This window comes from Bombyx mori, chromosome 13 (genome assembly GCF_030269925.1).
Source record: "Bombyx mori chromosome 13, ASM3026992v2".
Classification (NCBI taxonomy): domain Eukaryota; kingdom Metazoa; phylum Arthropoda; class Insecta; order Lepidoptera; family Bombycidae; genus Bombyx; species Bombyx mori.
The window spans coordinates 8,756,223-8,782,609 of NC_085119.1; the positions used below are offsets into that span (position 1 = coordinate 8,756,223).

The 26,387-nt window shown below is 37.4% G+C and overlaps 1 protein-coding gene across 5 annotated transcripts in view; it reads right to left on the reverse strand.

Moving 5' to 3' along the window:
* The window catches only part of LOC101740925 (LIM domain only protein 3), a 54,789-nt gene that overhangs the window by 11,730 nt on the left and 16,672 nt on the right, over positions 1 to 26,387 (reverse strand). For 3 of the 5 annotated variants that reach the window (XM_004927802.5, XM_038014845.2, XM_062671788.1), the window contains exon 2: positions 4,117 to 4,199. In XM_004927802.5, coding sequence (XP_004927859.1) covers positions 4,117 to 4,162 — 46 coding nt within the window. In that variant the 5' untranslated portion in view covers positions 4,163 to 4,199. Of the gene's footprint in view, positions 1 to 4,116; positions 4,200 to 13,482; positions 13,843 to 26,387 lie in introns of those variants that run through there. The other 2 variants (XM_062671789.1, XM_004927803.5) reach the window with 1 other exon arrangement.

The window sequence follows — 26,387 nt, forward strand, 5'->3', positions numbered from 1 at the left end:
ACAGCTAAGACGCTGATAGTTGAAACCCAGAACTACATCGCTGCATAAAGAGACAAGACTGCGTTACTTACCAAGGCGTAATAACAATGTGCCCTACAACTGTTAGTTATGCAAATCTGTAATTAATATTCATTTCATTACAGGGTGATACATAATAAAATTTGCGTCTTAAAAAAACATTCGTGAGCACGCTTCGTTTAATGATCGACTAAGAACATTTCGCACCTGCTAAAGGATTTAGACTCCGACAGCAAGGCTCGCCTCATACACCGGGCATCTTGCGTACTAGGCCACAGACATTTTGAAGTCGTCGTGGCCTAAAGGATAAGACGTCTGGTGCATTCGTATCTAGCGATTCACCGGTGTTTTTCTAATAAAATACAGACTTTACAAATGTTCACGATTGACTTCCACGATGAAGGAATAACATCGTGTAGTAAAAATCTAGCCCGCAAAATTATAATTTGCGTAATTACTGGTAAGACGTCTTGTGAGTCCGCACGGGTAGGTATAACCACCCTGCTTATTTCTGCCGTGATGCAGTAATGCGTTTCGGTTTGAAGGGTGAGGCAGCCGTTGTATGACCTTAGAACTTATATCTCAAAGTGGGTGGCGGCATTTATTTACGTTACTATGGGCTTCGGTAACCACTTACCTAACACCAGGTGGGCTATGAGCTCAGCCACCTACCTAAGCAATAAAAAAAAGACGTGGCACTCGGAAACTGCCGCGGTAAAGCTATTGCACAGCATTTTTTTATCAACTTATGCAATTATAAATCGACAATAATAATTTAATATTAAAACAACAATAAAATAAGATCCGGCGAGAAACTCAGTGGGCTAACTTTCAATGAATCTGCTACATTGTGAGTATTCCATTTTGACAGCGCATTCACTAGAGGGCGCTACATGGGATAGAGACACGCTTTTGGATGCTAGTTCTAACTCTCATTCGCCCAGAATCAACGATTTAGCTAGTTTATTTTTAATGCCACTCCAATCACTGAATGAGTAGTAGGAGTAGTAATAAAATTCTTCGACTAAGCGATAGAAAATGGCACGCCCAACGCATTGTAATGTGATATAATTTTCTATTTTACGCTATGACATGGTTGGACTCCAGTAGCCGCTTCACACCTAGTGTACTATGACCTAATTCCGTCTATACTAATAAAACAGCAGTATTTTTGCAACAGTATATTTTAAGTAAATAGAAGTTGCAACGGAATCTTAAATGTGAACACTGTGTTTCCGTAACAGATCAAGTCCGGTTTGGTGCCGAGTGACATGGCGTAAAGGTGAAGGCAGCCGGCGCCTTATTAAAATTTAAGCTGACCTATGGCGGTTGGTCTGTGCAACACACCCCGCCCACCCCTCCTATTGCCGACATCGTTAACATTTCCGTTATTAAAAAAGTACGGGACTTTGTCATCAGAGAAGTTAGTTTATTTTTTATTTTTAATTAAAATTATGAAATTGATATTGCTTTACGGCGGTGCCACGGTCCCGACTCAGCCTTCTGAAAGTTTAAATTAATTTTTGAATTAAGCCTAATGGCAGCGGTAAATGATTTCTAAGGAAAGAGTTTTTAGCAATTAAAATTTCAATTATTTCATCGCAGAAAACCGTATCTTAATTGCTTTCATTAAGAAATGTAAAGACGTTTTCGAGTAATACGTCCTTTTAATAAATTTTAATTTCACTTCATGTTGATGTTCGTATTTTTCGTACACCGTTTTTTGATACTGTGATATCTGAATACTTAGGACTTACTTTTCTTTTTGCTAGTTTTGAAGGATAAGATTTTCGATCTGAGTCAGTACATAGTTTGCTCAAAACTTAAGTGAGTCAATTTGGCCCGTGCACCTACAACTAATACTAGGTTGAGACAATTTACATCATAAATTATTTTCTCAGAGAAAGGCTCCAGGCGAAACTTAAGCCTGACATAAGTGGGCAATAAACTTCAGCCAATTTGGAGATTCGCATCTGGAGGTTCTTATTAAAGCCCGAAAGTTAGTCCTTTTCATCCATCACTCCTAATACGTGTGTGAGTTATTGTATGAAAAATTGAAGAATAAATTGAGTCGCTGCAGCAGCGGCGAGACATAAATCCCAACTGAGCCCTCAATATTGTTTTAAAGGGGAAGTGGCCATAAATTTTATCAGGGTCGGGCAGCGGGCCGTTCGAGTCGCGCATCGCTCTCGCTCCGCCACGCCACAGTGCCCGCACCCGCGCTGTCTCCGCAATTTTCCGCCACTGCTCGTGGTGCATTCGATGTTCATGTGAATTTGTTGTGTTTTGCAAATAAATTGAAAATTCCTTGTGAGTAAATCCGAGGTTATATTGTCATTTTTATATTTTTATACTTAATAATATTCTTCGGGTAATGCTAGAAAATTGTAAATTTTAGTTATAGCTTACTTCGAAAATATATATAATATTTAAGAATAAGAATCTATGAAATAATATAGGCTATAAATATATACAATATGTTGCTTATAAATATATGGAAATATATACATATTATAAATAATAATTAAGTTGAACATTTCGAACAATAAACAGAATATTGTGCATTATTAAAATGATAGTATACCACTTTACCTAAATGAATATAGATTAATGACACATATAATAATTAAAACTACTTTTTCTGTTTAATCTCGCATTTTTTATTAATGTCACTAGACTTATTTTTGACGTTTCGAATACTTCACAGTTTTTGTGGTCACTGTCACACTGAAGTAGGAAACCTATATGCACTGTCACCACTGTGACATCGGAAATAAGTTAATGATAATAAAAAAGGCGAAATTAAAACGTAAAGACAGTATTCTTTATGTTTACGACACGCGAAACCGGAGAAAATACTTTACTTACTACGGACTTACTACGAAAAAATACGGAAATTTTTTAAACAGATTAAATAGTAAACACGTTTGAAGGAAATATATTATTTGAAGTCCCATAAAACGATAATCAACACGATGATGTAAAATCGATTAAAGTTGAGATAAACGAGTAAATCAGACAGTGTTGTATGTGAAGCAAAAATTATTCTTCATAAGTCCAAAGTGAGAAATAAATTGAATTATGTATAGTAAATCGAAAAGTAAATTTTTACCGAATAACTGTGTGCGCACTAAGATGAATGTTTATGTATTGCAACTTGAATTCACACATACTAATAACAATATGTACAATTGTTCTAGTGTTACTACATATATGTTTTTTTAACTTTATTATCTAGTATTTTCTTTGGATGGATTTTAATTTAAATAGGTTGACGTTTAACTTAAGCTAGATATTATTAAAAACTCCATTAACTCATTATGTTTCCCTAATAGTGGTTTTAAAAAAAAGTTCCCGTTATTTCTCTAAAAAACGATAAGAAATACCATTTATGACTCATTACCATGAGCTGTCTGATGGTTTACATATTAGGCGATGTTTCATTAAAATACCCAAAGGCACTGCACGTAATACGTAGCTTTCGTAAATCAGTTCGTTCGTGTATTTTTACATATATTCTAACATTGTTGGGTACAATAAAAAATCGCTTATTTTTATCAATACGATCTCGGTGTCGGACATTTCGCATAAATGTGATATTGCAATATCGTTCGTCCCCTTTTTAATATCGCAACGGACGGTGCCGGCCGGTTTATGGCGCAACCCTTCCCGCGTTTTATTCGCGACCTGTTTGTCCTAATATTATGAAAAAAATTGACGTCAGCAATAAGACATTGCGCACTCATACTACTTTCATTTGATTTGAATCTTCTTCTTGTTCTTTCTTTCTTTCCTATTACCCTCTGCTGGGGTATAGGGCTCGAATCAAATCCTTCCATTTACATAGGTCTTGAGCAGTCTGATCTAGCTCCTGCCACGTCATGCCCAAGACGCCTAGCTCCTGCTCCACCGAGCGACGCTAAGTTATTCTGGGACGGCTTCTCTTTATTTTGCCAGACTTTCCAGGTCCGTGCTCTCTTGGATAAGTGATTCGAATCTTAGTTATCTTAATTCGTTTAGAATAAATTTTGCCAGTATTTTGTTAATATAGCAGCTTTTGCGTAATTATTTTTTGAGTTGGCAAAAAAAAGCACTTACCGTTTGTATTGTCGGGTTTATGCATGGCAGGTGGGTCTCGAATCATTTTGATATCGTCACTTTCGCATTACAGGGTTCGATTCCTGAAACAAATGACGAATGATAAAATTAGCTAAGTCAGTTTAATAGATAAAATCTTCTTTTTTTAACTTCTTAATTTTTAGCTTCTACCACACTTCATTGGGATTATCAAAGAAAGCCATTTTTGAAACAATTCACGGACCATTATCGTATGTGGCCCTATGCCGAAAACCTTCGCCGAAATGGCAATAACAACTATACGACATTTCATATCAATCGGCTGAACAACGCGTGAACGTACAGAGCAGAAGAAGAAAGATCAAACGAAGTCACAGATATTAAATTGAAATATCAGATAATATCAATATCATTAATGTTATATGTTTGATAATATAAGTTTTGCCTGTGAATTTTATACACGGTTTTCTCTGCAATTGCCGATTCGATTTGTTTAGTTAATGTTTGTTGCAATTTTATTGGTTCTCGTCCCATCCTTCTTGATTAGGTACTTAGGCACTTTTTTTAAGCCAGGGACGAACCACCTACAAGGTTCCCGCCACTAAGGGGCGCGCGAGGACTTATGCGGGACTGGATAGTCCACAGATGTTGGGAGCGGACTGCGGGCACAATGTATAGAATTTAGGACCCTACCCACTAAACGACTCCCCTGCACTCTTTCACCCGACGTCCAGTCATCGCGCGGGGTCAGAACCCGGTCAAAGTAGGGGGTTCTCGCGGTCAACACTACAACCAGAATCGCGGCGTCACACCTAGGACGCCGACCGACGCGACGAGTCGTTGGTCGTCAAGTCGATCGTCAACAACCACCGACGCCCGTCTCCGCGGTACAGCGGTCCGTCAGGCCGCCCAGGCTGTCGCTGTTCCGGGATACCCCACTGAGTCAGAATCAGCCTGCCGGGTCAGAACGCGCTACACCGTTGACCGGAAAATACTTAGACACGACTTAGCTTGTATTTATATTGTTACTTGATTACAGTGTTACGACCAGTCGTCTACCTTATTTGACGTGATATGCCTGACACTAGCAAATCTAGTAGTGCTAGTTGAATATCCTCCTATCCTATTTTTAGTATAAATTTAGTTTTATACTAAAAATATATTTTAAAGGTATGAGCCTGAAACGTTTCAAAAAGAAATACAAATTGCGACAAAGTCAGAACATGGTGTCGCGTGGAGCGCGAGTGACGCTAGTGGCGCACGTCTCGCTGCGAAACCTCATTAGAATAAACGATATCCTCTTCTTACGTCCACTTCGCTTGAGACCTTATTACTCCAACAAACTGGCGTCAAACGGCACCAACTAAACTGAATACGCACCCTTTCAAACAAACTCTACAAACTATGCCATAAAGCTTCTTTTACAACGACCAATGGCACTTCACTATTTTGCGATAATTTTCAGCCTTACAGGAGTTCCGTAGGGTCGAATTTCAAATGTAACATGAATAACAAACGCGTTATCACATGCTTTTCCTTGAATGCTGAGACAACCACGCAAAAATTTAAATTGAAACTTGAGAGAGAAGTTAATATGTGGATTCTTGATTTCGTATGAAGATCGTACAGATTTTGTACGCTGCTGGAATTTCGCCAGTTAAATTTAAGTTACAGACATATTATATTTGAAGAAATCTAAGATTGAAGACTGAGCATTTTCGTCATTTTTATTAAATCTAAGCCTTCTAAAATAAAATACAAATAAAAGGGAATATCATTCGGCTAGGGAATTATTTTTATAACCACATCTAAATTCCCATCAGCACCTGTTACAAAGGCGGCTATCAAATTACCCGCGACATATCCGCGGCGGAGCGAGCACGTCTCCATCCATAAATACGATATTCGTTATGCATTTCTCATATTCATGAATCCGTTTTATTGGCCCCAATAAAATATGAACATCTCAGAATGGATATGAGAGAGCCAGCAAATCTAATATGGATTGCTGTGCGCTGGATTTGTGGTCCGATCAGGGGTGGGGGGCGAGAACCTGCACATAATGAGTTTCTCAGTATTCGCTTTTAACATTTTACTTTTTTGATTTAATTAAAGCTATTTCCAGATACACAAACTTAGAGTTGATCTTTTAATACAAAAAACAAGTAAGCTTCTGACATGGCCGAAATAAATAGATCCCTCGAGTTATCTCATGTCTCCCCCTTAAATCTGAAAGCCAAACTGATGAAAGACCCCCCTAATACGAATTTAAATGCCATTCTTACACTAAAGCTATCACAGAAAAGGGCAGTGTCTTCCTAGACGTGTCAAAAATTCAACAGAGCGTTGGGATAAGTGGAATGAATGGCGGTAGCTGCGGTCCCGGATAAATATTCCACGTCAAATCGTTCGTCACCGGCTCTTGACTTGTTCATGCCAAGAATGCTTCACCGAACATTCTTATTTATTCGCTTTTATGTCAGCTTTAGCACAGCTTCCAGCTACTTTATGTCCTCACGGATTTATAATTCCCTTACTATATGTTGACATTATTAGATTAATCTTTAAGCGGTAAAATTTTAACTTTCAGAACATGTGTCATTTGTGTTACAATACACCCTTTCTCTTCACTGGTGATAAAGCGTATTGCAAGCCCGCATACTTCCATTCTGACTGTTACTGGCAAAACAGTCATGCGTTCCAATTTTAAGAATATAATAACCGATTTGTGTATATTATTTTCCTTAATTAACTATAGTTTTTTATTTTTATGTTACTCAAATGTTATTGTTATATTTTGAATTTTATAATTTTTCATTGTGTTATTATTCCTTCTTTTTAATTCAAAAAATATTAAGTGTATAATCTATGATTCAAAATGTTGTCAACTATTAACTGTCCTATAACTGTCGTTTGTACCTATAATTGAGGTGACATTTGTCATGTGCTTTCTTGTCAAGTCATCGATGGCCTTAGCTGGTGATCATTTTATTGGTACAATTATAAAATAAATAAATGTACAATAGCAAATGAAAATTCAAATCTTAAACTGTGTTTGGAAGAATGTTGACATTAAAATCGATAAAATTACATATATTTTGAAAATATCCCTTCATTCTAACAGTGTACTACAATTAGTACACAAAATCCAATTAAAACTAATGCGAGTAATCCGTTACATTAGAGTGTTTCCATAATTTGGGGTGCGTGAAAACCCATTTGGGCATTACCGAGGTTGGGTTGTAGTGTACACTATCGATAGGTATCTCCATTATGATTGTGTTATCAACGCGATCAATTAAGCGGCATTTACGTTAAAATTCACCCCCGCCATCAATTAGTTACGTGGCAGCCGGCCGTCGCCAGCCAATACTATCGTGTTAACGTGGATAGTCCTTCGCGAGAATTTCTAAATATATTTATTTAGATTAAAAAAATTGAGTTGAAGATAAAAGCTTCACATTCTACAACCGTAGGTTAGGAGTGTTATCTTTTGAGTTAAGCGAACAGGAAACAAATATATGTTTTCATCCTGGCCTATACGATATGACTACCAGTACAATCCTATTAAATCTAAATTAAATTTAGAGAGCATTCCATCGAACTAATACAGAATGGGATTTGTTTGCACGTAACAACTCACTATTGGTCTATTTGCCTCTTTCTTTATTTTAGCCCACCACTACTCTTCTTTGGGTAGCCACTCTTTTTTCACTTCTAACACACCTAGATGAACACGCTATCAAACCGAAACATTAATTGGCTTCACAATTATTTTGTACCGTATGTTCCATGGGGAGTGCTCTGAGGAATTGTTCGAGATGATACCAGCATCTCGTTTTTACCATCGCACCGCCCGCCACCGGAGTAGAGTTCATCCATACTACCTGGAGCCACTGCGATCATCCACAGTGCGTTTCCAGAGATCTTTTTTGCCACGTACCATCCAGCTATAGAATGAGCTCCCCTCCACGGTGTTTCCCGAGCGCTATGACATGTCCTTCTTCAAACGAGGCTTGTGGAGAGTATTAAGCGGTAGGCAGCGGCTTGGCTCTGCCCCTGGCATTGCTGAAGTCCATGGGCGACGGTAACCACTCACCATCAGGTGGGCCATATGCCCGTCTGCCTACAAAGGCAACAAAAAAAAAAAAAAAAAACTGTATTCACGAGATCGCAAAACTTTATGAACACGATTCAAAATGAACCAACAGCAATAAAATAATAACGCAAATAACGTAAATTGATGGGAAGGCGTATTTTAAGTCCGCGTGGATTGGTACCACCATTTTGTTAATTTAAACCGCGTTCTGGTCTGAATAGTCGACCATCCGTGGTACATTTTATATGGATTTTTTTTCTGTTTCAACAAAAAAGAAAGAGAATCTAGACGTTAGTTCAATCACATCTAAATCCATTATCGAAGACAATATCGAATTGCTTGAGCGGAGTGCTCTGCGGAGATTAGTGATTAGGTACGAAAAGTTGTTAATAATTTTTCGACAAAAATAGTAAGTAGTTGTGTAATATTTTATTATAAAATCGGAGAATTTAAATATAATGAAATAAAATTGATATTTTCACTAAATTACCGAAATTAAGGTTCAAAATTTAATATACTTTTTTTAGAATTACGTATTTTAAAAAAAAACAAAATATATGTTTTAGATTATTATTATATATTATTATGTTATATACATACGCCTCTTTGTCAGTGTCCTCCGTTGAATTCTAATTGACAATAGCAATTAAAGCTCTACTAATCAATCTCATACTTCAAGCTTAACTGAACTCTAATCAAGAAAACTCTTATTTCAAGAGAGCTTTTCGAACAAAACTTTACTTAATTAAAAATGTAAATTAAATTCCTAGGCGCTTCCACAAGCATGACGTCGTCCCGTCCCGCGCTTCGCGTCGAGCGCTCGGGGCTTTTGATTGCAGCTAAAAGGTTTGGGATTAGTGCGCGAAAGAGCTTTCAGTGCATTTGTAGAGCTTTTAAGTGGGAAGCTTTCGCTTAAGATACTTACATACAATGTAAATTTTACGTAAGTAGATGGCATTCTTTGTGTAGATTTATAGAATTCGAAATTTAAACCACGTACGACTCCAATAAAAGAATTATTATTATTATAAACATAAAACTAAATTAAATCGTTGATTTAATAAACTTGAATGTCGACAATTAATTTAGAATGGATGCAATAATGCATATTGCGTATAAACGCAATGGAACTTATTGATAGCGGCTGCGGTAGTAGCGGTCTGACCAAGGAAGTTCGGTATCCGGAAATAAACCGCCCGTAAAATTGACAATTCCGAGGGAATGCGGGCGCTTGGACCCGACAATTTTGAATGGCTCTACGAACCGACCCGCTGATCTTTGTTGAAATCTTCTAAATAAATTAACCACAGAATAATAATTTCATCGATATCCCATATCATTAGCACAGTTAATATATTTCTATCTTTTTAATCATTTAGAAAATTTTATTCAAAAAGGAATAATTTACGAGAAGCTGATTTTCAAAATATCAACGTGTTTAAGTTAATTTGCGTATTTCTATGACAACAGAAGCAATATTTTTTGATTTAAATGGGAACCTATTGAGAGACTGTAAGGCACTTTTATTATAAAAAAAAAGAACACAATATTCCTAACCTAAAAGTACATGTTATTATCCGCAACATGCTTCGTCAGATTACAGAAATAAAGTTATCAGCAACATGCTTCGTCAAAAAGTACAATACTTACTTTCAGCTGCGAGCGTCGTCATATGTAACATAAAGGTCCACGCTAACAGCAATGCGCGCGTAGGCATCGGCTAGTCAAACAAGCCACTCTGGATCGCACCCGGCCCGAAAGTACCCATTACGCTAGCAGCATTGCCACGCTGTATAGCAATGGATAATCTCTGAACCAGGTACGACCCAGACCGAGGATCGTGGCCTTGCCCTCTGAGGCGGTGGCCAATTGCGGCAATAAACTTTTTGGCCTCCGAACTCCACACACCCGTCGTTTCCACTGCCACTGGAACAAACAGGTATGTAGATTTCAGATCATCGTACTTGGCATGCTTCGTTTTAGCCGACGCCTCAGCAGCAAAGCCCGCACATTGTCGGGTCCCAGATAAATGACACGCCGCGTACGTACAGCTACAGGTTGCGTCCCATAACAAGCAGCGTCCCCTTTCCCAAGGAATCAGAGTCAAACCATCCGGCCTCTTACCATCCGACCTGCTGAGGCCTGGTGGTTCCAACACACACGGGATATTTGCGGAGACCAAAGCACGTCGAATAATATCATTAAGTGCATGGTGTCTCGGGAAGCGGCCAGCCGATCTAACACAACTCAGTCCATGCAGCCCGGCGGCATCCACCATACTACCACAGACACATCGATGGGGCTCGCAAATGCTGCAACCGAGTCTCAAAGCTGTGGCCACTCTCAATGAATTATTATCAAGAAGTGTCCCCAGCTGTGGTGAAGGCAATGCTTGCAACCAAGCACCAGATTCCGGACTGGAGACCGCTTTCAGGCGCGCTAATTCAACTCCAGCGGCGTCTCCTAGCAAAGTTGACAAAGTCAGCTTGCACAGCACATCATCCCAACACCTCTGCGAGCTCCTGTTCACCGGGAGCGCCTCATTCGGACATAAAAGGCCCCAAGCCGCCAAAGCCTCGCTCGCAAACGGAATCGCAGATCCATCACCATTCGTACCCAGTAACTTAGCAACAAAGTCTACAACTCCATAACACGAAGCCAGGAAAGCAGCGAGCCCAGTACGCTCCATCTGTCGCACCCCCAGGCCGCCATGACGTATAGGTAAAACAGCCTGGCACCATTGTCTGTCATCCAAGCTTACGTTTAAAATAGCCTCCAGTGTATCCCTCAACAAAGCATCAAGCTGGGCCACATCTTGAGTGAAAAGCCACGTTGGACAAGTTCTCACCAAATACGTCAAACGAGGCATCGAAAAGCAACAACGAAGCAAGACGAGAGCCACGTGAGATGATAAGCTCAATAGGTTGCCGCGCAATGACGACAATAACTGCCTTTTTATTTCCAGAGAACTTGGAACTCCATCCTGAAATATTGGAGTACCAAGCAAAATGAAATTACTTTTATTCAAAACTTTGATACCTGGAACCAACTCCTGAAAATCATTAACTACGCTTGCTGATACTTCAGTAGAAAAGTATACCTCACATTTCCCAGTATTAACCTCCAAGCCGACATCTCGCAACTTCGGAAATAAAAGTCTGATGTCGTCTAGCACGGAATCTGGGGGACCACCTATTGTGCCGTCATCTAAATACCATAGGTTTAAAGGTGACTTGACGGTCTTTATAATGCTGTGGATAGCAAGACTAAAAATTAATGGGCCAAGAGGATCGCCCTGCTGGGCACCTACCTCTGAGTCAATGGAAGATTTCATAAAGAATAACTTGCTGGAAGAGCTGTAACACTGATACAAGAATGGGTATAAAGCCGGAATCTTTTCCTTGATTTCATTTAAAATTATATCTCTCTCTAAGCTATTAAAAGCATTCCTTATATCAAGCTTTACAATTGCACTGTTACAGCTCTCCCTGCTCATAGCAAATGCACGGGTAGCATGAATGGCGGCCTCACACCCAAGAGCAGTCCCGAAGCCCAGCTGGTGGGGCTGCAAGTACGAGGCCATTTCATTCCTTACAGACCGACACCCAAGCTTGGCAGCGAGACGACGCAGCACAGACCCCACCGCAATTGGTCTCACACCGCCGTCCTTCTTAGTTAGAGCGCATAAGCTACCTCCGTACAAATAAGGACACACCTGTACATTAACCGTACCTCTTAGTATGAAATTGCATAAGTCTGTAATTGAGTGCAATAGACGAACACCATTTTCACCGGCGGAAGGGGAAATGAGCTCCTTTAAATGGTTTGGACGTAGACCATCAAGGCCAGGTGCAGAGCCGCTATAAAAGGAACTAATTGCGTCTGCAACATCCTCCGAGTTGACAGTCAAAAAAGGGCAACTAGAATCAGGCGCTGGCGGCAATGATAAGGGACGAAAAGGAGTAGGATGTTTATCACGTAATGCGCTTAAGGTCTCATCGTTAAAAGGTGCTAAAGAATCCTCCGACACTAAAAGACGGACAGCTCCACGCAAATCACCCTCATGAACCTTGGCTTCGATTCTTTTGACAATGGATCGTGGCTTGTGTTTGAAGTCCTCTAAAAAATACGGGCTATTATTGTTTGCATTCTCCTTAACCTTTGCAGTAAGCGAACGGGGGTCACCTCGATCTGGAATTCTCAGAGTCGTGTAAGAAAATGACAACAAGGAAACCCAGTCCGCCACACCGTTATTGTTTATGCAGCCGTCCATAATCACTCTGAGCTTTCCTGCGACTAAATTCCTGGCCCCCTTAGGGATGTGCTTAAGCACAGGAATTTTATTTTTGTAAGATGCCAAATCGTCCAGAGTATGGATAACACTCTGGGTTTGTGAATGAGCATCAGCAGTTACAGCACACGGCACCCGAGGCAGTATCGACGGCTGTATCTGGCTGTCTTTATGCATATGAGAAATATGCACATTTAGACCCCGGGGCACCACAAAAAGGCGTGTGGAACCCGGACAATGAGGGCATGTTGCCCTTGTGGGACTATTCATTATTTAAAATCGATATAAATAATTATAAAATATGTTATATAACATTAATAACAACAAAATTCAATTTATCATTTAATATTATCCACCAGCAGTTTCGTCAATTGCACAAAAAATAAGACAAAAGTAGGTAAATAATTTTGGCATTTGCAAAAGTAAAAAGTAAATAAATAAAAAATAATAATAATTAAAAAGTATTTAAAAAAAAAAAAAAAAAAAACGATAAGTACATTCATTCATAATAAAACAAAATTAAATTATAAAAACAACATACAAAAAAATTATTTGAATACCTATCTAACAAATCCACAAAGGTGCGATAGCACAAAGAATATTAATTAACATCAAGATTACATAAAATGTCATACAGGCTAATAAAATAAAACTAATTCCACAAATAATAATTAAATAGTATCAATTATCCAATATATATATTTTTTTATATCTATAACGTTACAATAAAATTACGTCCACACTAAAATCTAAAAAAAAAAAAAAAAGTATAATGTAGCGCCCTTTAAACTTCCGCCTTAGGTAGGATCGAACTCTCAACCTTCTGTCATCTACGCCGCGACGTCAACCGCTAAGCCATGAAGTGCACACGATTAGTTGACGAAATATTGCTTCTATATACTCGAGCCATTCCGTAAATTAACAGTAATGTGGGTATGAGAGTTAGCAAATTTGTACCCACTCAGATTATTATTATTTTTTTAAATAAAATAAAAACCTTTTGTTTCATAGTCCCAAATTGCAAAATCTTCCAAAATATGTCCGGTTTGTCGTCTTCTTGATGGATCCCACTCACTATTGTACCATTCACAGAACAAAAGCAGCCGGGTCAAGTCAAATTCAGTTTGATAAAAGTTTCTCACATAATAGTCGAAAAACCAGCCAAAATCAACAATAATAATTGTCACAAACAATGTCACTAGACACTTGTCCCACAAACAATAAGGCTTCACTGTTTTTATATTCAAACTGCTGATATTTAATTTTAAAATAATTTGTGTTATCACTTAAGCCGCGTCCGCTACACGCCCCGCGCGCGTTCATCCGCGCGCGTTGCGTATAGACTGAGTTGAGATTGTATTTATTTTACTTACTACTCTAGATTGTCAACGGTGCACACCATGCCATCTGGATGGTCGCCAAAACAATCACCGCTATCCACTATTAACTAAGACTTCATGAAACTGAAAATAATTTAACTATATGATTAAAACTACATTGTATTCAAGATTGTACATTGATATTGAACAAGTAAAATTGAAAGGAGTGATGTAAAAGAAAATTGGGTAAGATATATGAGATGTAGCACAGGGAGATAACACACGCATAACCCATCCAATCACAAGGAGCACCGAGCAGAAAACTTATTATCGGGAGGCGGCGTTGCGTCACTCGAATAATGAGGAAAGCGTAACCGCGTCGTCTCTGGCCATGGACACCGTCCAGTCCGCTTCCAAAATACTACGTACACACCGTCCAGTGTCATTTGTAGACCCTCGAACTTTTAAAACTGAGATCATCGCGACGTTCATCCGTGAAATTGATTCCGAAGGAAACGAAAGACTAAAAGATAAATAAAAAAGGAAATACGAAAACACAAGCTAAGATTTGGCGTGAAATTGTTTTCAGCGCCCGCCCGCCGACGGTACCATGGCGGCGGCCCGGCTCGGGAATTTCCCAATTACTGAGTGTGAATGTATCTACTTGATTACGTAATGGATACTTTAGACATTCAACCGCCGGCATTATGAGGTTTTACTTTCGATGTAACGTAAAGTCAATTCAATTAAGTCAAAAGTTTCATTCATTCACTTGAATTTACAAAGATATCAGTGTGTTTTTATCACATAACTTCAGAAGGAAATTAGAAAAAAGATTAGTCTACGTGTTATGATGTTAATAATCATACACGATCCGAAAATATGTAGGTATCGGCCGGCCGAATTGGATCTTAAAACAGTGTGACATCTCATCCACTACGTGATCCATTTGCCGAAGTAAGAAGCAATCTCATTCAATACCCGACCGTCCCGCCCGGGCCGCCGCCGCCTTGCTTAGGGCTGCTAACAATGCGATACTTTGTGCGCTCCGTATCACGAAACGCAATAAAACTTTACATTCCTCTTTAACTACTTTCCCGTAGTTATCAGCGTGTGATACGAAATGGGGCATAAATATAGAACTACTTCTTGTTTGACTTTACAAGCTTTCCGAATTTTCTCAGTACCTATTAATCGAACTTTTAAGTTTGTTTAGTTATCGTATTATATAACGGAGATGATAAACAAAAAGATGATACATATTTTATAAGTTTACATGCGGTGAGAATGTATAATTTTTTAACATCTATAGGAAATTATCATGTTCTGCTATTATGAAGGATACAGTACCACAATGCTACAAAAGTCTGTGGTGAAGCATTAATAAATTTTGGTTTAAAGGCCATGACAGCCGTTTTTAAAATACAGCTGAGACTTCAACCTAAGTTTTAATGTGAACTGCGACATTAAAGCTATGTCTATGAGTTCATAACGTCGGGGATATTTACGCGTCTGTATGATGAAAGAAAATGTATATTTAATTCAAAGTAATAAAATCAACAAATTCTGTATAATTTTAAATAGAGTAACGATGATTATGAATTTCTTTCAGTTTGTAATCACAATAATTTTGAGATATCAAAAGTAGTTTAACTGTTAGCGACAACCCTACCTCAAAAGAGAGTATCGCTTTCCCCGATTGTATTAGATTCAGCTGCCCTTTTCATCTACATGTCGTTCTCTCTTTACCTTACGTAGGGGTCGCGACTAGTGGATGTGCCGGGGTCCTCACTCCATTTCCTATGAGTGATTACTGACAACTCATCGCAATAATTGACATTACTTGCCCTAATGTAAAAGGAATTTCGTTTGCCGATACGAATACAAATAACAGGTAACAGATCACTTAATGTTATTGGATCTACTTTTGAAGAATAACTATTTTCTGTAATTTTATTGGAATATTGTTTACGTATTGTTTTTTTGTTAGCAACGAAATCTATATTTTCATTCATACATATTTACGACCCTGACTTTTACTTTTTAAAATATCATGCCTATAATGTCAAATTAACTTTGTTTTAAGGTTTCCATTAAATATAGTTCAACGACACGAGGTTAACGACTTTAACAAAAAAAAAACATTTTCATCCAAAAACTCATCCATATTTCGCCAGAAACTATGAATATGATTATCCACGCGATTCAAAAGGCCATCATCCAATAAACCTAGCAGGTACCAAAGGTATCAAATCTTTTTCGTCCGTAGTGAAATTGAATATTTATCCGGGTAGTATCTCTATTCCGGAACAATTTTTATGTAGGGGGGAATACAATCTCAAGATATTTGGGAGGGCCACTCTACGGGGATATTGGCAAATACCTTGCCTACATTACCTTTATTGGCTCGCGACGTTGCGTGCTCGATCTGATCGTATCTCCGATTATGTGCGTATTATTCAATGTTTCTCAATGTAATTCAACTTGTACCCTATCTCATTGTTGCTTATTCATGAAGCCGTCTTTAATATCCGTTAAAATTCAATGCACTATTGTATTTCTCGTTATATGTATCAATGATTTCAATTTTAAATTAATTTTCAAGGATTTATTTCCTGGCCATTTTATAGACGAGAATGAGAACAATTTGTCTGGTTATTTATCCGGAAACCCCACGAAACCCCGGTTTCTGTGATTTACTATTAATCCCCGTCTGTCCAGAATATATTCTAGCTTCTTTTACTCCTTATAGATTGAGCACTACGGGCAAAACGTATTGTGCGCCCACAACGGTCGACATCGCCGGACTGTTTATTTCTAAGACGATATGAATGACGCCACTTACTGAGAAATTAGTCATATATTGCACTAGCGGTTTTTCTACCACTGAAACTGTAACACTTTTTATTGCTTAGATAAGTGGACGAGCTCACAGCCCACCTGGTGTTAAGTGGTTACTGTAGCCCACAGACATTTACAACGTAAATGCGCCATCCACCCTGAGATATAACCTCTAATGTCTCAAGTATAGTTACAACGGCTGCCCCACCCTTCAAACCGAAACGCATTACTGCTTCACGGCAGAAATAGGCAGGGTGGAGGTACCTACTCGCGTGGACTCACAAGAGGTGCTACCACCAGTAAGAACGTCAACACGTCCATACCTCGCCGTAGAAATACGCAAGGTGGTGGAATTTACTTCTGAAAGCGTACCAGTTGGTATGTAAGCAGATCGGTTACTGGGTTTGCATCAACCACGGCCACTTTATATATCGTTTTGGAATACGCAGTGATGGTTCATCATAATAGAAAACCTTTCGATTAAACCTTTTTGGGTTTCCTTTGGGCTGCATATCTTTGATACGATGTGCAGCTTAAATATAAGGTATACGAGTACTCTAATAATATATGGGGTCATTAAATTCATCTTAACGATGGTAGTGACATCTGCTATAAAAAATAAGTAGGGCGCCTGGGCGTAATAAAAAGAGGATTTTTGGCTATTTAAACGACATTGATATCAAATTTAAACTATTACATATTATATTATGTTCTTAAATGATTCTAAATTCATAATTTTTGTATTGAACTTTGTTTTTTTTACTTATTACTATTTATAATACATTTGCTTATTATACTCTTAAAATTAGAAAATTTTAGATTACCATTAACCATCAAAGTAATCGTTAGATATGTTTTACAGCTATTGCAAAGTTTTTATCGCGAGCTTTGAGCGCGACGACTGCATCGAGAAATTCCGTAACGAAAATAAAACCTAACACCCCCACTCCGCCTACCATGTAGCTTGCGTTCAACACATTCACACGTTGCGCTTGTGTACTGTTTGTCAATAAGCGCACGGCGTGACGTCGCACTGCATGCGCATCATAAAAGTCTGGTCATCTCTCTCTCATGCGGTCTAGCTTATGAGTGTGAAGGGGACAGTTAATGTTTTGTTTTTATTAATGTTTATAAATATAGCGTGGTCTTATTTTATTATTGTTTTAATATTAAATTATTATTGTCTAATTATAATTGCATAAATTGATAAAAAAATGCTATGCAATAGCTTTACCGCGGCAGTCCCCGAGTTTTTGTTGTTGTTGTATATTGTACGTCGTCTAAAACATCTAAAGCTACTGTGTAATTTAATTGCTTCGTTAGGCACGAGAAGGTGGATGCTAATCGTTATTTATAGTTAATAAATTGTCATATTCATAATGGCTGGAGCGGAAGGCGCATAAATTCGACGAGCGAGTGGCGGCCTGACTTGACACCTGTGATTGCATTTACAATGCTAATTCATGGCACAATATCACGTCAACGGATACTGCGCGCTTCTCGTTTTCACAATCGCCGCTTTACTATCACGCCGCACCCAAAACATCTTATACCACGCCCAAATATTTGTCATTACTTTTATATATTTGATTTATGCTCAGCAACAGCAAACAAGCAAGTTACGAGCGCGTTTATCAATGATATAACAGATGTGTTTGTAATTATAAATATCAGATGAATGATTGATGATTAAAATTTTTGTTAATAAAAAGATAAAAACAGAGGGCGAGTGGGCTGTTACATGTCGAGATAAGCCGGCGGATAAGCGGCCGCAATCCATTATCGAGCAGTTAATTGATAATTACTTTCTTCCATTACGCTGAACGAAAAACTCGGTGATTAACTCAAAATCGTTTTAACGAGTACAATGGGTCGAGCGTTCAATTAAAAACCCTTGTCGAATGTCGATAGCTTCGCAGAAAAGTGGAGTCGACGCTGACTCAATCTCGTATACATAGAATAAGGAATTAATCTCGTGCTGAAAGTTTTTAATTAAATACTCACCCGTTTTGTAATTAAAACATGATTCAATCGAGCACAATAGAGATTCGTAGCGCTTTCTAAAGAAATCTGAGACATGTTTCGATATTGCATTTAAGCATTCGATAGGATACGTTACGTGTTCTTTATGTATGAAATTGTCGGAAACGTTTTAAATGGTAAACGTTATGTCACATGCAACTAGTTCAAAAAGAGACCAGTGGTCGTCAAACTTTTTTGTTTCAGGGCCGGTAAAGACCATCTACACACTTGCGCCCTTTTTTAAAATAAATATCATCATAATGACCGGTCCTCCGATGTCTGCATCCGTGGGATTGACGCAACCTTCAGCAGGTCGCCGATCCGCTCAAAATAAATATATCTTCAACAAAACATAGACCAATTCAAAGTGATATTTATGTAGGTAGTCGCGAATAATGAATAATAATACTAGTATTGTATGATGAAAACGTTACAGCTTGGAAAGACTGACGTAACATAATATTCATTGTATTGTAAGTATATTTTTCTCTTCTAAAAAGGACATTATTGAAATGTTCAAAATATGTTCTTATTTTCCTTTTCTCGTTATCGCTGGTAAACATAATCATATCAGAACTAAGATTTAGATAAGCTAAAGTTAGCTAAATTATCGAAGTTCTATCTTAATCTTATACCCCCGTCAAATTATAAATTAGTTTTAAGTACAATACTTAATATTGTTCTTATATCGTGTCATTGAAATTTAAAAAAAAACTATGTTAAACTAATGGACTATCTGAAAAAAAACGTAACGATAAAACCTCGTCAATAGAGCAGCCAGCACACACACAAAGACAAAAAAATTTAATCGATTGATAAACAAAAGAGAAATTCTATTCTATTATTTTTTTTAAACTATTTCCAGTAATATAACATTTTATTTATGCTTATTTCTACATAAACATGTGTGCAAGAGGATCAATAGAAAGGACGTAACAGAGAACCTCAGTTAGCAGTCACATATAGGATTTGGAATTGAGTATATCTTAACTTAGGTCCGTCGGAATTGGATCGATTAACTTTTTCTAAATTTTTCTTACGGCCTTTTTCAATTGTGTCTATAGAAAGTAATTTAAATTAGGTACAATAAAAACTATCCCGGTGTATCCCAAATTAACTTAATTAAGTGATATGATTCAATATACTATGGAATGATTTTATTTTCCGTTTTACGCAAAACTTTCTTGTTTTGTCATTTAACAAGTGTCAGTGATTGGTTGATTAAAATTTCGTTTAAATTTTGTATTATAGTACTATCGCTAGATCCGTGTTTTCAAGGAATGCTATTTATTTTTTAAACGACTAACATAAAATTACCATCGTTCACTTTCAAGTATTCACAAAACATTTCAGTTATACCTACAGGGTCCAAAGATAAATTAGTTTGTTATCAAGTAAAATTATTTAAATATGTCAAAAAAAAGCTTGGCCATGCAAGAAAGTCGCCGCTGTTGCATACTAATTTAAATACATGGGGAAAAAATCTAGTACGTCGATAGTTCCGATTCAGGGCCTTGAATTATTGACTATGCCGCACTTTGAGGACCACGGGCCCGGAAAATAATATATTCGCGGTATGTTTTAACGCGTTTCGTATGTAGATTAGTTTCGAATGGCGAACCTAAACGAAAGTAATCTTTTCCAAAGTTATAGTACCGCGGGTGTTTATCGAATCACATCGTGGAACATGTTTAGCTAATCGAGTGCGCTCCAGCCGTCCGTGGCTGCGGGCTACGCTCTCGGTACCCGACAATGTACATTTGAGTGTAATTTAAATGCATGTACATTACCTATACACGATGCCGTAATATCGAAATTCATCATTTCTCAACCTTATTAGTGTTGCGATTCAGCGAGTTACTTTTTTTTATTTTTTATTGCTTAGGTGGGTTGACGAACTCACGGCCCACCTGGTGTTAAATGGTTACCGTAGCTCATAGACATCTACAACGTCAATACCGCCACCTATCTTGAGATGAGTTTTAAGGTCTCAGTATAGTTACAACGGCTGCCCCGCCCTTCAAACCGAAGCGCATTACTGCTTCACGGCATAAATAGGCAGGGTTACTTAAAAAGGAGTTACCTACTTAAAAAACGTAGCGTATCACTCGGAATAGTAAGTTATATCGTTTTAAATTTTCCCGGTAATTAAAACTATTATTTGACGGGTTCTAAAAATTCTGCTAAGAATCCGATTAATAGTGTTTATGAAGTATTGTATGTTACGTAGACGTTTTAAATTTTGACATCGAATAATTTGATAGACAGCGGCTAGCTCCTTGCATTGCTGACGTTTATTAGCGATGGTAACTGCTTACCTAGTGGGCCGTTAACTGTCCCTCTGTTAAGGTAATAAAAATATACTAAGGATGTTTTGTATAGGTTATTTTTTTATGGAGAGCGTCCCCTAAGTTAAAGTATTTTATTTCCTTACTTGATTATCTTAGAAGGGTTATTTTAGTAATAATATGCAGCAACGCGTGCGGTTCTTTTATGAGCACAAAATGGAAATTATAAGTATTAATAATTCACATATCACCATGAAATACTTTGAACGTGAAAACTAAAAACAATCAAATAAATGAAGAATGTACATATTATGTCTATCTTCCAAATAACGACCTTCAAATCCATTTTGTACTCCAAAATTATAAATATTGTCAATCAGCTACATAAAATTTAGGCATATTGGATAAAATTAGAAAAGTAGCTTTACTAAGTTCAAGATAACTAGATGATGACCGAGCTTTGCTCGGTTTTTTTTTTGATAACGCCATCTTGTTGTGTCTTTAAAGCGGTTAGTTGCCCTCAATTAAGAAAAATAGTATGATTATTCGCCAATAGATGTCGGGAAACGTTGATTATTGAAAACACGAATAAAACAACATTTTCTGAAAATAAATCGTAGCTGGATCGATTTATCGCTCCTGAAATGCCCTGTATACGAAATTTTATGAAAATCGTTGGAGCCGTTTCCGAGATTCACATTATATACATATATATTAATATACAAGAATTGGTCGTTTAAAGGTATAAGATTTTGGTATTTAGTAAGAGAAGACTTTCGATGAGTAGTCCAATAAATGTCAGCTATTTTATTTCTTAAATCTTAAAATATCTCAATAAAACTTCAAGACGTTTAATTCGGCCATTTTAAATGAATCACAGACCTTATATCCCGGATTTCTTCACGGATTAGTTCGCTGCGCGCTCAACATAAATTGTGAGAGAAAATCATCTGCAGAATTCCAATAATGGGGTGCTGACGTACAAATTTATGTCATATTGAACATTTCACATATTTCAATACGTGCATAATATGTGGTGGATAAAGTTGGCAGGGCGCTTGTGAAGTGAGCCGACGCAGGTCGATAGTCCTATACATTTCGGTCGCAAAATAGCATGCGTTCAGATTTTAAGGTTAAGATATTTTTTATTCATATTTTTTTTGTCTACCTAAAGTATTCACCAGTATCCTCGAGGGGCTAATCTAGCTCCGCCGTGATTGGTTCTTTTGTCCATATCTAACAATTCCCGTTACAATACACTGTAAATTGTTTTTGCTTCGGTTCGTCTAACTAGATAGGTAAAAGGAACACTGTCCATGCAAATCAAATCTTGTATTAATGCGTATTTAAATTATTAAAGTTTTTTTTGTATCGTATGTGTAGGCTTATGAAACATACACAATATGTCAACAATATTAGTTCTGGTACGTTCTGTAAGAAGAGCCCTAGCCGACAGCCGGAACCCTCATAACTTGAGTTATACCCGCACTTGTCCAGTATTTATATCTACTAAAATCCCAGTACGTTTTATCAAGTAGCTTAGCGACAAAAATAACTATTAAACGTGACGTCATATATACGCACAGTAAAAATATCGTAATAATAGCGTGTCATGTACAACAATGGATTTAACAGGAATAAGAAAATGTTTCATAGCAACGTGCTAATGGCGCATACAATGCTGTGATGTCGCTAATGAAGTCATTTCGGCAAAAAGTATAAGCTTTAGTGCGAACGCCTTTTGACAACTACATGAAAATTATATTTTCGTATAAATAAGTCCATATATGTTCTATATGTAATCAATGTGACCTTCCTTAATTTTGAAGACAACTAAAGAATATAAAACGGTGGAGTCTAGTACAATTTACCGCACACTAAAGTATAATGTGCGGTTTTATCGTCAGTAGCGATATTTACCAGGTAAATCATAAGTAAACGATAAAGAATCAGAGAGAAAAAAATTAGATTAAGGTATTTCTTTTAACATAACGTAGGTACTTCTATTGACAACATGTCTTCTGTTTACTAATGATATTAACCTCTTCAGCGACGATTTTTTTAAAGTGCAATAAACATGAATTTAATTTGATCTTCATTGCAATTAGTTCGTTTTATATTGAAAATAATTTAATAAGTCAAAAAATAAACAAAAAAATTAGTGAATATTGATTTAAAAAATATATATCAATATATGTGGCTATTTAGCGCAGAGTTACATTAAAATTTATATACAATAAAAAAAACGTACACAAATATGCCAATGTCCTTGAAGAGGCTAACTATGAAAAAATACGTTCATCAAACCCATAGAAGATATAGTTTTAAAGTAAAACCTGGTGGTAAGCCGGCACGATTTTTATAATATCACCATTCAATACAATTGAGACTTTCAACCTCATGGCTCCAGGTAAACGGCGACATTATAACATTGTTATACGGAGTAGACCAGGAGCTCGTCTGCCCATCCTCAACGAAATGATTGAACGATATAATGATGGACAGATGGTTTTCTTCCTGTAGCGAGAACGTTATTGTCTCGTGCAATTTAACACTCGATCCAATCGAGGTCGATAGGGGAGAAGCAAGTTTGAAAATTCTAATAGTTACTGAAGACAAAAAAACGGATAGTTATCTAAAGATTTTTTTTTAAGTGAAACTTCTTTATCGACGTAGGGAGGATAAAACGTATGTAACGTTTTTCGGTTACGCGCCATCTTAATTTCTTCAGTTACGCGCCATGTTTATTTTATTTCTATTTAGTTTGTTATTAGCAGATGTCGCTGCACGTAAATTTAACAATTCCTGAATCGCGGTGACGAGATGTTACACAGTTGATAGACGTTCTCGTATTTCTCTTGCTAAATCATACCTACCTGGCGTCGGGATACCGTGAGAATGCAGGCGGTTCCCCGGGGTGCGGCTGCTCCATTGCACTGCGAAGTGGTTGACCCTTGCGCTTATTTTTATATTTTATAAGTTTCACTTCTACCGTGTGTGACTTGCACACACACACATTTTTTAATTTACGATTGTATCAGCGTAAACAATTGAAGAAAACATTAAAAGTGATGCAATATATAGTTTTCATTTGACTAATTTCAGCACAATAGAAGGACTCCAGCGTGATTGCTAATTAATAATTTATTGACGGCTACAAATTGTAGCAGACGTTGCGTAATAACTAGTTGTATTTCGATCACGTTCCGTATGGTCGAGACTATCGTGAGCTCACTTGTTCCATAAACAGGCTGCCGTATTTTTCAATCAGAGAGCTGTCAAAGCGTTCTGACACCCTCATCCCATCGGCTCGCACTCGCCGAGCACCGAAATTGGTTTTCTACATTCAATCCATACAAAGTTTAATGTTATTCGTTCGCGATATCACCGGGATGCTGCCGATGTTTACCGACGCGCCAAATCATATTGGATTTGCAAACTTTTGTTTGCGGACTTTATTTCATTTCGTTGTTAGTTCAGGCCGAGAGAATGTAATTTTAGATATTGTCCTCTCAACAATGTTTTGAATAAGACTGTTATATTTACTTTAGGTGGGACTTGAAGATTTTATTAAAGCTGCGCAATGACGAATGCGCAGTATTATCTGCGTGCATATCGCACAGAGTGCAAGTTACAAATTACCAGTGCCGGATATCAGAGTACGTGGTGTGCCGCGGCTCCGTTTGGAGTAGAGGCTAGAGTGTGCCCGCAAGCGTTTATAAATTGAAGGGCTGGTACCTGCAGCTTAATACACCGCCGTTTCCGGTTCATTTCCGGGCGGCGCGCGCGGCGCCGGATATTGCTTTTAAGGTTGCGCCGCACGCCAGCGCTCCGCAGTACACACTAGCAATACATTTTGAAAGACCTGATATTAGCCTTCCCATTCACTAATGACTGGTTGGAAACCACGGATTAATTTAGTTGTTTAAATAAATCTCTTTCGAACCGTAAATCTAATATATTCATATTGAGTCTAAAGGAATTTATTTTTTATTCAACGAATAGAAAAAATATAACCTCTTTGATTTCGCCCGGAAATTAAATTTTCCCTTAAGCTTTAAAGTTTAATTAAGTAAGAGCACGCGAGTGCACAGTGGCCGGTTGAAAGCCGGGAGTGGGTTGAACGCAGTCGGTTACGCATCGGAATCGCGATTTGATGGACATTCAATTTGAAAACGATACGGTGGATTGCTCAGTAATTAAGACCCGCCGCTTTATTGATAATAAAATTCGTATCCATATGAACGAGCGTGAATATAAAATTGTTTTCGTCTAATTGTGTTACAAATTTTAACGGTAAAATCAAACCAGTACTTTTTTTAAATTGCCTTCAGTATTTTATTCTAAATGACTTCAAATATAATTAAAAAAACTATATTAAAACACAATCAATATCAATCTGAACTAAATATTAAAACAATCATGTTTGTGCTGGTAATCCCAGTCGGGATATTAGGCCAGTGTAGTAAATTATCGTATCGGTCATTGTCAATACGCGTGCTAATTTTAAAATTAATCGATCATAGTGAAGTTGATCAAAACTACATTGAAATATTCCATTACATAGGCAGATACAGGCTAAACTAATAAAACCGTGTTAAAAGCGATTTTTTTTTATTCGGAGTGTATATATTTGTCTACGTTCGTTCTAGGCACATGTTAGGTTAAAATACAGTATAATAAGCACATTGTAGCCTTCAGACAAAATTAATCTGCTAGTAATAATAATAAAACCTGAATGTAAAAAATACGTAGTTTTATATTAATTTAACTTTGAAAAATAAAATGAACACCGTGTTGGTCTGGTGAAGTTAATGGTGATAGGTCTGCATCATGACGGGAATAATGACCCAAATGCCACGTGCATTTCCCGATCAAAACCTTACTTTTGACCATTGTATGAAAACTATTTGTATTCTCATTCATGATGGTTATGACAAATCTAACGAAAATTGTAAACAAATCTACTTCGTCGTTTGTATGAACAAGCAGTATAATTATAAACTAAAAGGTACGCGTGTAACTTGGTACACAAGAAAGAAGTGAAACTTCTTTTGAGGTGTGTAGTATTATGGTTTCCTTCATTTTTCATTCTTATATCAATTTTCCCTTGTAATAGGGAATACCGTGTATAAGAGAAACGACCTCTTTACCATTTATATATATTTTAAATTATATTATATAGTTCTTTTTTTAAGTCCTTCATTAAACATCAAATATAAGATAGTTAATGTGTTACTGATCTACAGGAGCAATGAGAAACTAATAACAAACCATCTAGTGGCCGACGCCCGTAAACAGAATGTGTATAAGAGAAACGACCTAGCTCGCTTTCTCCCTCTCTCCGCGGTCGAGTGTTTCGCGAGACGATCTGTCTATTTTCTCACTCTCGCTCTTCCTAAATTGTATCTTTTCTCTCTAGCCGTTACGAA